Here is a 16036-nt window from a genome sequence, read left to right as displayed (position 1 = left end):
CGGATGGAAAGGGGTAGTACTGGGAATTTCAATCAACAACTCTGCAAAGATCATAACCCAGTCCTTCCTGTTGTGTCTTCATTCTCAGGTCTCAAGTCCATGTTACGTGTTAGCCAAAGAGTTAAATGACCAGATCAAGGTCAAAACAAAGTCTAAACCTAGTCACGGTATTCTTAATTCAGTTGACTTTCTGAACAAGGTGAAAGACTTGCAGATGCCCCTCTAGTGTCAAGCTAGTTTCTTTTGATGTCAATAACTATTCATTAATATGCTTGTACAGGAGTGTCTAAACATTCTGGCAGACTTATCTAATAAATCAGGAGTTAACCTGGTTGTTACAGATGACTGTAAGGTTAGCTACACAAACGTGCCTAACACAAAATTATTTCTGTTTCAATGCAGGATATACAAACAGTTGGATGGTCCAGCTGTGGGATGCCCCCTCAGTTCACCCTTGCTGAAATAATTACTGACGATTTTGAGAAATAGTTTTTGCAGAAATGGTCCACCCTCTTCCAGTGTTGGATATTGGTTTAGGCATGTTGATGACCATAATAGCATGAAATTCACAATGGAGTTTGGGGTAACTGTATAAATTATTTAGATCAAACCATAGGCATCAATAAGCCAATGGCCTTACTGCAGTGGTAACACTGGTTCTCATCAGATCACTGAAGTTAAGCATTGTTGTGCTAGACTAGCACTTATGTGGATGACTATTCAGTCTGCTGAGCGCTGTTGGCAAACGGGGTGCACTCAGGCCTTGTGAAGCGAACTGAGGAGTTACTTGATTGCGAAGTAGTGGCTCTGGTCTCGTAAACTGACATATGGCCAGGAGAGTGGTGTGCTGACCACATGCCCCTCCATATCCGCATCCAGTGATTATTGTGGGCTGAAGATGATATGGCAGCCGGTCGGTACCATTGAGCCTTCATGGCCTCTTTGGTCAGAGTTTTATAGACATCAGTGATCATATTCACACTTTCAAGATTTATAGGAAACCTACCACCACAGATATTGTATTACCTTCCAGATCTCAACACCCAGTGACACTTAATATGCTGCCTTTCACTAAGTGATACATTTCTAATATACATCTCCCAACTTCCAAATTGAATTATATTCATTCAGACAAGATCTCCAAACAATGGCTACCCTCCTATCTTGATGGACTCCAAAATTCACAAAAAGCAAGAACAACAGGTGTGCTCTGTTCGTTACCCTGTTTGTTCTCAACCTACCACCTTAAGAATGCAATAAATGGTGCACAATTCCATATTTAAGAAAAGTTTCACTGAATGTAGCCAGAAAGCTTAAGTCCAGGAACTTTAAAACATCGTTTTATGTGTGCAACACTGTGGGATGCATCTTGGGTGATGCTAAACACAACACTTGCCCGTGAAAGGCAAAGGTCCCGAGTTAGAGTCTCGGCCCGGCACACAGTTTTAATCTGCCAGGGAGTTTCATATCAGTGCGCACTCTGGTGCAGAGTGAAAATCTCATTCTGGACAACATTTCAGCTTTGGAAAAGAGTGGAATATATAAAAACACTTGTAAGTGTGACAAATTCTATGTAGGTCAGTCTGGCAGGGTAATCTCATGAAAAAACACCACAGCAGTAGGAAAATAAGAAAAGGACCAGACCAGCTGCTTAAAGAAGGCCATACTTACAAGGTGCAATATGAAGTGTTATCCATAAAGGAAGGAAGAAGAACTACTGTGGAATAATGGAAATTAATAAACATATGTCCATCTGACCAAGTTTAATACTGAAGAATGACCAGACATAGTTCCCTTACTCACCACACCTAACTGCAGATACTACTCATAATCCCATCCAGACCATGCTGTAAATTACCCCTCTTACTTACATGCCCCAATTTTTCCCTTTATTTCATTTACTATAATTTCTCTTGTCCTGTTCAAAATATTATCTTGTATAAACAGAGCTGCTTCACTTAACTGCGTAATGTCACTAGTATATCTTATCTGGGTGTAATTTAGGACCTGTTAAAGACAAGATCATTTGGTTCAGCCACTCCCATGGCACATGTCTGCAGAATTTCTTGTTCAACTTATTTTCTTCTAAGAACAGTTGTCGTAATTTGTTATATAGTTTATTAGTTGATGTGTCACATATTTTATCTTAGTTACATAACCTTGTAACTGAAATAATTCCTCTAATTTATTCTTAAAATGTAACATGAACAATTTTCATATTTGATAACAGAGAGCTAATCTATAAAGGCACAAATTTAAAATCTGTGATCCTTCAAAAAATTCTGCACCACATATTTATCTTTGTACCTAATGAATTGCAAAACATCTTAAAACTGGTTTGTGAAATAAATCATAAACATTGTAGAATATTACACTACTGTTGTGTGTGTTTTCATTTGTAATGTATCAAATATTGTACCAAGAACTGACGGAACAGTCTATCATTGCAAAATACTAAATATTACAAAAATCGTTTTACATTATATGTGGGCGACCACCATAGAGTTCACAGGTGACCTTTGTACAGCAAAGTGACTCAGATGCCCTCATTACCAAGCATAACAGTCTATAATCTCAGTGTGAAGCACACACACATAGGATACAATGTTTGTGAAGCCCTTTGAGCGAAAGCTGCCTCAATGGTGGTCCTTAATGATGCCTCAATGGGATGATGTGATTTGTTGGAGGCCATTTCAACTGCATTCCATCATTTAAATCAGGGTCATTGGAGACTCATATTCATTAGACCAAAACATTTTAAAATTGTTTGACACTCAGTTTTGTACTAAAAGGCTCGTGTGATCGTTGCACTATCTTGCTGAAAACAGATGGAGATGCAGACACCACTGTTTTCATCCACAGCTTCATAATACTTGAAATATTGTTCAAATAAACTTCTTTTGTGACAGCTTCTTTGCTTTTAAAAAATGTAGAAGCATGATATGACTCTTGCTCTATGCAACAGTTAGCACATGAAGACTCACCATAATCATCATCCTCAAGGATTGGACATGTTGGCCTGTTCCACCTCAGAATTGTTGACATCATCTCCAGTCCAGCGTGAAATTTTCTTTGGGTTTTTGGCAATTTGAATGTCCCCTGGCCGCATCACGAACGCTGCCACGTTTAAGCCTCTGTCTGTGCTGATTTTATTTCAGACATGATCTGTCCTAGACACATTGCCTTCTTTATGGCTTTGAGATCTGTCTTCCCTTTGTGCTAGTTTGGGTCCACCCTGGGTATTTTATTTCCCCAATGCCTGCCATATCTGGTGAGTATTCCCCTATCTGCCATCTGGGAAGGTACCCAATGCGTGACTAGCCAACTTCACACTTAAAGACTGGTGACAAATTTTTTCAGACATCAGTGGGAATATTTCCTGGATCATGTGTGAGGCTCGGTAATTTTATCCAGTTGACTTTCATGTCTTCTGTAAAACTTTTCTCACAAGAAAAGAATCGATTTGTCTCACAGCATCATTTTTAAATGAACAAAAATGCTAATTGCAGTGCCTAATGTGCTTCACCGTAATGGTCTTGGAGAGCATTTGTCACACGTTGAGTGTGGGATTTTGATTGAAGATTCTCCTTGGTAATTGCTTAGTGTTGTTGGCTCACCAATAACTTTTGCCGATGATCACAGTGATGGTCTTGAATTCTTAGGAGTCAGGAGTTGAGCTCTTTTTGACTTTAGAGGTCCTCACAAAGTAGTCTTTCAAGTTTCACTTTGATGTTGGTACACTGGAATCTTTGTTTGCCTGTTTGGCAGTCAAGTATTTCCCAACAACAACATACTTAGCAGTGCAGAGTGTCAACAATGACCCCTGGCATAAGAATAATGTGGTATGAAATTCAAATTTTCCTAGATTGTAGTGAACGTTCCTGTATATTTCCATATATTGGTCTAAGTAAAAACTACAACTTCCAGTAATTTTGCATTTCTGGGTATTTATAACTTAAATGATTCATGTTTGGCATGTGGCTTGCTGTGTTTAAATGTACTCAAGCAATCGAAGCACACCTCTTTTCTTTTTTGACAATTAATATTCAAGTGTATCATACTGAGATCTGCATATATAATTATATAATATTTATCTTTAAAAAAGGCTGCCTGAAGAATGAGTTTATTTTTAAAAGTACGTGTCGTAAACTAGCATTCTCAGGAATATTTTCTGTGGCAGCTTCTATATCTATGAGCATGCACACCCCATGCCATAGTGCTGGTCTCGCTCGGCTGCAGTGCTATGCCTCTCTCATTGACCAATTAGTGCTTGTGGCAATGTTATAAGTTTCACTGTGTCATGGCCCTGCTATCTTATTGGTGTATTTGCCTCACAATCATATCACTAGTCAAAATGCACTGATGTTCCTGGGCTCCCATTTCACAGTGTCTTAATTTTTCTCTTTGATTACTCTTTGCACTTGTTTATTTGTACTGCTATCTCTTCTATTTTCCTGATTGTTGTCTTCTACCTGCGCTCATAATTCGACTATTGACAACCCCAGGGCTGTTGCCAGCCTTGCAAGTTTCTTGAGATGTTTCTGATCTTTTGTCAAATACTAGTCACAATAGTTGGAAATGCTGTAAAAGGTTAGCAGCATACAAAGGATGCAGAGTTCTCAAAGCTCTTGGAACAAACTCACTTGCAAAACATTCTATCCAGATTCTTTAATTTGAGACATAGTGGTCCATTTGGCTCCCAACCTGGAAGTAAGCACTTCAACCCTTAAGCTAAACAAACCATCATTACATGATATTTTGACAGTTGCGCACTTTTGAAATCATACAGGCAGTAAATGTTGCCTCATGGCTCGACCACTAGTAGCAGTGGACCATATGCTGCATCACACTCCAGGACCGTGATATCCTCATAACCCACTTCCTAGATGGAGTCTTCATGATTCATCAAATTCATATGTGTTGATGGCCTGTGAATGGCCCCAGCAGTGGGGTCTTCCGGCTTGCCCATGTTGCACAGCACACACATGTTTGGATTGTACAAACTTCTGCATGCACTGCATCCATTGTGGAAAGGTTGGATATTTCCAAACAATCTGCCATAAGCTATCAGGACATTTGGACCAAGCTTGACGCATGTGTCAACTGCATTAACTTCAGGCAGTAGTTCCACATGGCCCCACCTACATTGGCAGCATGTGTTGACAGTTCAATTCCTTATGGTGGTCATTTCAGGTCTCCACAGCCCCAAGAAAGTCACGTGGCTGACAACACTGTTTGTAGAGACGAGGTACTGGCAGAACTAAAGCTGTGAGGACAGGGTGTGAGTCGTGCTTGGGTAGCTCAGTTGGTAGAGCAGTTGCCCGCGAAAGGCATAGGTCCCGAGTTCGAGTCTCGGTCCAGCACACAGTTTTAATCTGCCAGGAAGTTTCAACACTGTTTGTTGTCGATAGTCATTAAGCCAAAAACTTTTTCAGGCTAGATTCCTTCTTGTTGTTTCGATTCTACATCAGTAACAAGGTTCAGGTCATGTCTTATGCCCTTCCCATCCGGAAACTCGATGACCTTTGTGCCACTTTTGCTTCTATTTTTGGACCTGGCCGGGGGTGCACCACAAATTTTCAGACTTATATCTTAGTGCATTTAGACATAGTGCCCCATTTCTGTTTAGCACAAGCCATTCCAGTCTCCTCATGGACAGCTCTCAAGAAGGAACTTGATTGATTGGGGTGAGTGAACCAGTTAAATCAGGCACTTGGGTCATGTCCCTAGTAGAGGTAAAGAAATCCAGTGGTTGTCTCTGGCTCTGTGGAGACCTTCGTTCCAAGGCACAAGTAGAGACCTACCTGATACCAAGTCGGGATGACCACCTCCCAGAGGAGAATATTTTTCTAAGATAGACCTTACTGCCACATATTTGCAGATGTAGCAGGAGTCGCAAGGCATTGCAGTTATCAACACTACCTTCAGTTTATATAAATACAAGCACTTGCCTTTTGGGATCTTTTCCACTCTGGAACAGGTAACCATGTCTATACCCACTTGTACTAATTATTTTGGTGACTTAATTGTCACATACACTACGCTTGAGGACTGCCTGTGAAACCTTTGCACTGTATTTACTATATTTGTGATGTGGGGCTAAAGTGATCCTTAGACAAATGCTAATTTTGCTCAGGAGCAAATGGGGTACCTCAGGCACTTGCTCCCCACAAGTGGCCCATATCCCGCATTAACTAAATCAGCTGCAGAACAGAGGCTTTCAATACAGGTGAACAGCTGCCTGTGAGTGTGCTTCCACGTAGTTGAAGCATATGCCACCTCAACACACACCCTCTTCACTATCGCATTCACCAGTTCTGGCCACAGACACCTCTCCATATGGCATTGTTGCAGAGTTGGTATTGAGCAATCAGTTTGCCCATGTAACAAAGATATTGACACTGTCTCAAAAGAATATCTTGCTAAAAGGAAGCTTTAGTAATTGTCTTGCAGTTAAAAATTTCCATGTTTACCTTATTGGGACTAATTTAATTATGGACCGTAAGCCACTGTTGACACTCTTTGGGCCATGCGTCTCACTACCAGAATGGACAGTACAGTGCTTCTGATTTGGACATACCATTAACTACAAGCCCAAATTGCAACACGCCAATGTGGAAACTCTGTGGCACCAGACATGGCCTTTGAGCAGCAGGAAATGTCATGTGTCCAGATAAATACAGAATGGTGACAAACCTCGGATGGGTTCCCCATTATGCCTGCATGAATTGCTGCTGACATGGGCTGTGGCCCAGTCCTACAGTGAGTCATGCACTAAACACTTTGTGGGTGGCCCACTTAGTTTCCTGAGAACACTATTCTGGAGCTCTGAAGCTTAGCTCATCTCTCCCATCATCTGTCAGTCATGTGTGACATCCTCCTGATTGACTGTGAGGCAGATATTCACTGTGTTCTTGTCCTGACTGCCCTGCACCATCAAATTTTATAACTACTCCATCACAAGCACTGGGGAATGTCATGGCTGAAAGGCCTAGTGCAGTGACATTCCTACTGGCCAGGGTAAACAAGGACACAAAGCTATGGTGCACAGCTGTTCCACTCATACCCCTCATCAGGCCACACCACAATACTTCACCCCTAGGCCCACCTTCTGTCGCACCTGGAACCACATTTATTTGTATTCTGTTGGCCAGTTTTCAGGTTCTATATGGTTACTAGTTGTGGACGCTTGCACGAGCTACATGTATGTGGTCAGTATGGTGTCCACTACAACAGATTTTACGATTAACATGCCCTTCTGAATTCTCACCATCAAAGGGATTTCCTGAACCATCATGTCAGCCAATGGGCTCCAGTTTGAGGTGACAACTTTTGAACAACTCTGGACCTCAAATGGCATACAACGCCTGTTTAATCTGCCATTTCACACATCCCCCAGTGGTGGGGGCAGAGCATTTGGTACAGACATTTAGGCAGCAAATGTTAAAAGCAGTGGAAACCACCACCACCACCAAAGCAGTGCTCGCGATGTTCATGAGCATGTACCGGAGCACACCCGTCCATGACCGTAGTGCGGTGAAGCTCTTCCTTGGGAGACGACCATGAACTGTCCTGCATTTCCTGGCCCTACAGCTCTGAGAATCCTGGACACAGCATGCTGGACGCTATTCCCTGGGCATAGTGGTGCAAACATGCTCATATGGGGTGAAAGACACATGGACACAGGCTATGATGTTTATCACTCATAGGTGACACCTTACAACAGTGGACCCTCTGAGCAGTTTGGAGTGCCATCACACCAACCATCTCCATCCACATCTACTGACTGCACGGCTGCTGGTAGGCCACCCTGTCCTCAAAACAGATGTGTGCCACTTTCGCAACTGTACAGATAAAATTTGCACTCCAGAAGACCAGCAGCGATTTCTGTGGATATGGACATGGAGGTGGAAGCTTCCACACACTCTCCACAACCATGTCACTGCATCCCAGAAACATGTCAGACACTCATGGGTCCTCATACCTGTCAGCAGGCTTCCACATTGGTACACAAATCATAATACCAGCTCATATCCTGAAACACCAGCCTGGATACTTCTAGCCATACATGGCCATTTCAGGGTGGGGGGATCTGGTATCCCCACCTGGTGACTTTGAAAATCCGCTGGAAAGTGTGGATCTTGACTGCAGCCTCCAGACAGAGATGCAATATCTGCGAGTGTGCACATTGCTGAGCCGCAGTGCTGGTCTCACCCTGCTGCAGCACCATGCCTCTTACACTGACCAATTAGTGCTCGCAGCAGTTCTGTAAATTCTGCTGCACTGTGGCCCTGCTTTCAGTGGTGTATCACCTCACAGTTATTTGCTAGCTTTAACACACTGTTGTTCCTTGGTTTTTCCCAGTTCTGTACATTTTGGTTTCTGTCTTGCATTACTCTGTGGGCTTGTTTGTTTATACTGCTGTCTCCAATGTCTGTTTTCATTGTTGTTGTGTTCTGTGCTTATTCAGCGTTCTGCCTTTGAGAGCCCAGACTGGTCATCCAGCCTCATTTGGTTTCATGAATTGTTCCCAATTTTTTGTCAAATCCCAGTTACAGTACTTACCAACACAAGTAACAACACCTATCAGTACATGTTGTCCATGGGAAGAACTAATCAAACTGAATAGTATATTGGCAAATGATATACAAGTCAAATTTTTGCCAGACAACAGCTATGTTAAAACATAAATTGTATTGGGGTGTGATTGTGTGTTTAATACAATGCTATGGGAAGGTTATCAGCTGAAGAGCAGTTGAGCAAAGTGGTTTGCCTAGTATCTGGTATGTTCCTTGAATGATAGTATTTTATGATGGCCGAAATCATCCTTCATTGTTGAAGACAAGGTCAACTAAGTTTATCTATTGAAATATTGAGAAACAGGTCTCTTTTGGTGAAGATATTAAACACTGCTCAGCAAGATGATTGTCAGGTGCATCAGAAGTGTGGTTGCTTGCTGGCTTTGGAACTCCAATACAGTGGTTTGCCATGATCCAAGGTCTTGCTTTTCACACAGACCTCACACTAAAAACTGATTATGAAGTGAATTCACTAAATTAGAGTGCCAGAATATTTCTGTCTTGCTGGATTCATCAGAAACCATGAGGATACTGTGCTTTCATTCTCATTTTCAAAGAAAATAACTTTCCTGAGAAGATCAGAGTTATACTTTGGAGCAATGTAAAGTCGGGCATCCATTTACCACAAGATACTTTAAATGTTTGAGGCTTAGGCATTTGGCTTCCCATGGCACCCATCAACCTATCTATGAGGTCTGTGGGAGCACAATGCTTGAAGAAGTATATCGTAAATGTCCTCCTGTCTGTTACTAATAATACTGGCATTATTCTCTATCTCCAGACTTCCTTGAGTTCAAGAAGGAGAAGAAAAAGATAATTTAGGAATATTACACCCTTGACCATATATCATACTGAGATGCTAATTGTAAGAACAAAACTCCACTCCTTTGCTCTGTGGCTGTTTCCAAAACCCACAACGTGGGTTGCAGCTTATATAAATCCCATTATTGGCATACCACTTCATTGGCATAACCAGAGAAGTACACTCAAGAAAAAAGACACCCTAGAAGAAGGCTGATGATCAACTGGTCATTAGCCAGTAGCTGAAAATACCACCAGTGTGATGTCACAGATTAGGGGACACAAATTCTCCTCGAATGCCCCCCCCCCCCAATCTGTAACATGAGCAAGAGTCCCTCTGGTGAAATCAGAAGGAACTGAATCCAAAGTGTTTAGTTTTGCAATTCCAACTGCCCAAAGACATGTCATCTAAGAGTGAGCTTACTGATTTCAACTGCTCACAGAAGAGCAATCACAGTAAAGCTATTTTGGCAGCCCTTTCCCTTTTTATTCCTGCTTAAAAATCTAGAGAAGAGGCTCAAAAACAGCAATTACAGTAGAACTTCAATATGTAGTATTGTAATCTGGTTGAGATCTTGTTTCATTTGATTCTGTTGTTCTTATCAAATGCAAGAAATATTTTTTCCAGGAGACTTCACTCTTTACATCAGAAACTATAATATTTACTGTAAGAATCGTATGAACATAGAGTGACTTCCCCTTGGTGTTTATACACTGATCATCATGGTGCCGTTGGTGGATAATTTCCGTCATGGAAGAAGAAGTTATTACAGTTTTCTTACTTTTGTTAATTATGGAAACTTTTGTCTTCTGTTCACAGGACACAAATGTAACATACTAAAACCTTGTTGACCCATTGGAGCAACAGCACTCCACACTTTTCATGGGGAAAGGGAAAGGGAGAGGGGGAGCGGGGGGTGTTAATTTCTGCAATGCACTATGAGTCAGTGTGGATCAGTCTAAAAAGATCAATCAACTGATTATTTTCTGTTTATTTGCAGTCCTTAAACAGTTTAGGAAGGACAGTAGTCTCCACCTGGACTGTTGTTGTTGTTGTTGTGGTCTTCAGTCCTGAGACTGGTTTGATGCAGCTCTCCATGCTACTCTATCCTGTGCAAGCTTCTTCATCTCCCAGTATGTACTGCAGCCTACATCCTTCTGAATCTGCTTAGTGTATTCATCTCTTGGTCTCCCTCTACGATTTTTACCCTCCACGCTGCCCTCCAATACTAAATTGGTGGTCCCTTGATGCCTCAGAACATGTCCTACCAACCGATCCCTTCTTCTAGTCAAGTTGTGCCACAAACTCCTCTGTTATTAAATGTATTTATTCACAACCATGCTTTCAGGCTGATATGCCTATCTCTAGTGACAGTTCATTTTGAAATGCATCAGTCCATGATTATTCCTTTTAAGAGAACACTGTCAGTATGTAAACCATGTTTACATATTTCACATGCATAATAAGACAGAATTCATCATTTCACTTCAAGTAATAATTACTATCGAATTCATGCCACCTGTGCACTTGATTTTCACTGTGCATCCATCATGTGTGGCACTTGACAACTTAAATGTCAAATGGTGCACAAGTAGCTACTCTCACTGAATTTGTTGCACTATTCATGAGCTGCTGCTGCTGCTTATCTCACATGTAGTAAGAAGTATCTTTGCCTGGATTTGCTGACAGCAAGTTTTATATGTTGGTTAATGTTAAGCTAACAACAAACAGTAATACAGTGAAACACTCCTCCCACTACAACTTTAACAAATGAAACTATTCAGATGCTGATTCACTACACAAGTAACACACAGTTGGTGTCACCATTATCTGGACTTGTCACAGCCCCCACCCCCTCCCAGCATGTGACACAAGATAATTTTTCGTGCCATTTTTACCAGCTCTGAAACCATTGATGCATCTGAATTAATTATAAAGCATAACCTCATGTTTTGTGACACAAAAATCAGCTGACAGGGCTACAGTTATTTGTAAGCTATTGTTGCCATTGTAATATTTGATACTTTTGACCTGTGTATCAGCTTCTGACAGAAAAAACCCGTGTGGAATGGGTGAGTAGGTTGAATAATATTTGCTGAAGTAAACTGATTCTTTTAGTGTTATAGGAGTGCATAGTTTCACAGCGATATGTACTAATAAAGGTTTCTCGGGCTTCCAGTGCATCAAGTGGTTTAAAATCCAGGCCTCAGAATGCCAAGAGTATATAAAATACCATGTGGGTGTGGACGGTTCTATATCGGACAGACTGTGCGTCCAATTGAACAGCACTGTGTAGAACAGGAGAGATGTTTCCGTGTATGGTACCCAGAGGAATCAGCGGTAGCAGAGCACGCATTAGAAAACGGTCATCACATTGCATTCAATGAGATATCTATTATCACATGGACCAACAGTTTTTGGGATAGCATAACAAAAGAAGCAATCAAAATAAAAATTTGTGTCAACACGCTCAATAAAGACGGTGGCCTGCAGCTAAGCGCAGCATGGAACCTGGCCATCGGAAGGCTGAAGCAGGCGCAGGGGCTGCACCATGCAAACATTACCATATATGGTGCCGGAGTGGATACCAGTGCTGTCAGAGAAGGCACCCCAGCTATATAAGGATGGCAGCAGCAGCCAGAAGACAGTCGCCACTTTACAGTGGGCAAGGAGTACTCAGCCAAAAGCTCGTGGATTTTAAACCACATGATGCGGCTGGAAGCCTGAGAAACCTTTATTTGATTCTTTTAATGTTTGAGTCACTCGCCAAGAAGTCTGTGACTTACCTTTGATGTTAACTAATTTAATTTTCTATAATATTTGTGCTTTTTGTATCAGTTGTATGTGTTATGTATTGAACAAAACTGGATTTTTTTAATGTTGTACTTGACACACACACACTGCTCATTTCAGGTTCTACAATGTTCCAGTACTATGTCAAGATTGTTCCTACAACATATGTGAGCAAAGATAACACAATCTTACTTACAAACCAGTTTTCTGTAACCAGGCACCAGAAAGTAAGTGAATTAATCTTTCACCAACTTGTGTTACTGTAGGTTCGAATTTACTGACTCAAATACTCATAAAAATTTAAAATTATAGGTTATATCTACAATCAGTGGTGAATCAGGGATGCCTGGAATTTTTTTCAACTACGAGTTGGCTCCTATGATGGTGAAGTACACTGAAAGAGAAAGGTAAAGTTTTATATCATTTAGTAAAAAAACTAAAAGTACAAAGTCAGATAAAACTAAGAAATCTTGTTTTTTCAGGTCATTTGGACATTTTGCAACTAATGTATGTGCCATCATAGGTGGGGTATTCACAGTGGCTGGTCTTATTGATTCTCTGTTGTATCACTCATATAAAGCTATTCAGAAGAAAATTGAGTTGGGGAAGGTGAATTAAAACCAGTTTTCCATCAAGAGTCTTACTGAATGAGCAAAAATGCTTCCACTTAGTGGCTGTTCCCTTGGTGTTATGAAAAGACCACAAGTCAGTTACACCACAGGGGAATAGAGGTATTTGAATGAAGTTTAAATTGTCAATTAAATATCTACAGTTGAAATGTGTCTTGATTACCTTAGATTTATTGCATTAGTTGTCAGACACTTACTTTTATGAATGTAATTTCCAAAAGAATTCGTTTAATTAATTACATTGCATTTACGTACCAAAAATATACACAGTTATGCAGGTAACTTACATACCTTGCAAAATGAAACATCTTTGCTCATGGTAGAGTGTAAGAACTGGTGTTTTAATCTGATTTTCAGTATTAAACGTAATCATAAATAGTCATTGTTGCCAACATATCAGTTTTGTAATTGTTTTCTTTATTGACTATTGTGTTTTTACACGTTAATTAAAAGACAAGAAAAAGTTACTGCATTGTCATTTGGCCTTTCCCACTTACCAAACTGTTGCACAGCACAAGAGAAGACGAGGAGATGGTAATAATTTATAATAGCTATAAGTATTGGAGTCTTGACATATAAAAGAATGTGGCAGACAGCAACAAAGAAATGTGCAATATTTCCTTAAAAGCGTCAAGAGGAAAAGTCACTCGAGAAAACTATAAAATTACGAGACAAAATTACTGGTCACTACCGTATTAACTCGAATCTAAGCATCACTTTTTTTCCAGTTTTCGTAATCCAAAAAACCGCCTGCGGCTTAGAATCGAGTGCAAAGCAGCGGAAGTTGTGAAAAATGTTGGTACGTGCCGCCACAACTAACTTCTGCCAGCGAATATATGTAGCGCTACGCAGGCATGCTTTGTAGGCACAAAGATAAATACTGGCGCCAAAACCTCTGCGTCAGTAAATAAATTAAAAAAAAAAAAGTGGAAGACGAGTTTTTTTTTCTCCGTCGCGAGTTTCGACTACTGCATTTTCATACATTATCCAACGAAGTAAATACAAATTCCGTATTGTTCATCTTCGAATGTAGCACAATTTCAGTGTTCTACGAAAAACTGACAGGCAAGACTGTTTGGGTTGTTTGTCAATATGGCCAACTCTACGTTCTGAATTTTTTTCCTATCTGTGAGAAGAGATGGTTGCTAATAGGAACCTGATGAAATTTGAATCACATACAGTATTCTCTTCACCATAAGAATAATACGAATATAAACATTTTGCCATGTATTCTTTCGTGTTTGCTGCTATCTCATTTAAATCCTGTCTGCCTAATAAACTACGAAACTAGAGTGAGACAACAGCAAACGCGGAAGAATATACGTATTGTGTCATGTTTATATTCCTATTATTCTTATGCCTAATAGTGATACAGTCAGAAATGAAGCACGGCAAGTGACTAGATTTTTAAATCTAAGATGACTAATTTCTGTGCAGAATTTGATGTAATAAAGAAGCGGCCGCAAAGATTTTCAAACGGAGAAAAATTTTCGCCTAACTCTCGTTCAGAACATGTTCTATCATACACAGTCTATTATTTGATTCTTGTTGATCATTATCAAAGAAAGCAGCAGTCTAAGTAACAACAAATAGCAGTCTCTTGCCATTGTTTCGCTAATGAGACGATTCTCCTCTTTTTTTTAACTGTACCCGGCGGTAGCGCGCACAAATGCAAGCCATGCCGCGAGCCGCGACAAGCCGTAAACACGCACTATCAGAATGCGACAAACAATGCATGACAGTGCAGTAATGCATTTTCAGCTTAAGAGTGACGCAAACACCTATAACAAAGAAAACAGCACTTATCAGATCAAAGCAAAATAAGCAATCGATTCAAACCAGACGAACCACGTGAAAAAGGAAGGGCACCCGTATAAATACGGACGGAGTGCCTGACGCATAGCAATGGCTATGTGGTAAAGCTTAACTGCTAAGCTTACGACTCGAACCAAACTACTGTAGCTGTATCGTCATTCATTCGACCTAAATTGTTTCTCATATTACAATGGACCAACTTTGTTTCGATTTGGAGGTGCGGCCTAAAACTTTTATCTCCCCTTGAATTTCGAGTCTCAAATTTCAGGTCCGGCTTAGATTCGGGAAATTTTTTTTTCCTTTATTTTGAGTCTCATTTTTCAGGTGCGGCTTAGATTCGAGTGCGGCTTAGATTCGAGTAAATATGGTACTCACCTTTAGGAGATGAAATACTTGTACTACCAGTAGGCATATGTAAAAGTACATGACACTATCCTAGCTGTTTGAACTATTAGTTCCATAGTCAGGGGATAGAGATGAATAGATTGGCAAAAGTTAAAAAGGAAGGCCAGGCCACTAAGACCCAGGATGAGAGGGACTCATCTATTGTAAGGAAAATCGGAGACAAAGATCTTTATCTCCCATTGCCCTCACAACAGTTGGGTTCCTCTCATCCTGGAGTCTGAGTGACCAGCATGTGCTCACCCCTTTCAGCATTGGAGTGATTTTCTACAAGAAGTCATGAAGTGGGGGATCTATGATAGATGAACAAAATCAGAGACAGGTAGAAATAAAAGTGAGACTGCAAAATGCTGACCGAACCTATTATGCAATACAAAATCTCTTAGGGTACAAACTGCTGACTAGGAAAACTAAAATAAAGTTATATAATACAATCATCAGACCAGTTCTAATCTATGGGGCAGAAACATGGAGTCCAACAAAAACAGAACGCCACCATTTACATGTGTTTGAGAATAAAGTGTATAGAAAAGTCTTTGGTCCATATTATGACAATGAATCACAATGCTGGAAGAGAAGACACGACATAGAAATCTATGAGCTATCACAACAACCAATGATAGTAAATGTAATAAATGTGAGAAGACTGCAATGGACTGGATATCTGATGAGAATGAAAGAAGACCAAATTGTGTTAAGAATAGTCAGGGAGAAGCCATGTGGCAAAAGACCAAGGGGGAGACCCAGGATTGCAAATATGAAAGATTGGGAATAAATAACTGGCAAGGGGCAGCACAAGACAGGAGCAGCTGGAGAAATCATGTGAGATGGTACGGGAGCTTCGGAGTCCCTTAGAAGCCTACTATTACTACTACCACCACAAAGTGTGACACTGTGAAAAAGAATAGCCAGTACCCTCAAAAATGTAAAAAGCAGTTACTCTAGTGCAACAAGCAAAGAAGACAGGTGACTGCCTCATCCATTTGGAACTACAGACTATCATCAACTTCTGTAGA

The 16036-nt window shown here is 40.6% G+C and overlaps 1 protein-coding gene across 3 annotated transcripts in view; it reads left to right on the top strand.

Annotated features, from left to right (window-relative positions):
• LOC126187434 (endoplasmic reticulum-Golgi intermediate compartment protein 3) overlaps window positions 1–13260 on the top strand; it is a 112474-nt gene extending 99214 nt beyond the window's left edge. For all 3 annotated transcript variants that reach the window (XM_049928509.1, XM_049928508.1, XM_049928510.1), the window contains exons 9-11: window positions 12295–12401; window positions 12487–12581; window positions 12657–13260. In XM_049928509.1, coding sequence (XP_049784466.1) covers window positions 12295–12401; window positions 12487–12581; window positions 12657–12792 — 338 coding nt within the window. In that variant the 3' untranslated portion in view covers window positions 12793–13260. The remainder of the gene's footprint in view (window positions 1–12294; window positions 12402–12486; window positions 12582–12656) is intronic.
• The last annotated feature ends 2776 nt before the right edge of the window (window positions 13261–16036 follow it).

Source organism: Schistocerca cancellata, chromosome 5 (assembly GCF_023864275.1).
Source record: "Schistocerca cancellata isolate TAMUIC-IGC-003103 chromosome 5, iqSchCanc2.1, whole genome shotgun sequence".
In the NCBI taxonomy this organism is placed as follows: domain Eukaryota; kingdom Metazoa; phylum Arthropoda; class Insecta; order Orthoptera; family Acrididae; genus Schistocerca; species Schistocerca cancellata.
The sequence above is the reverse complement of the archived record's forward strand: the minus strand, read 5'-3'. Positions and strand labels throughout refer to the sequence as shown.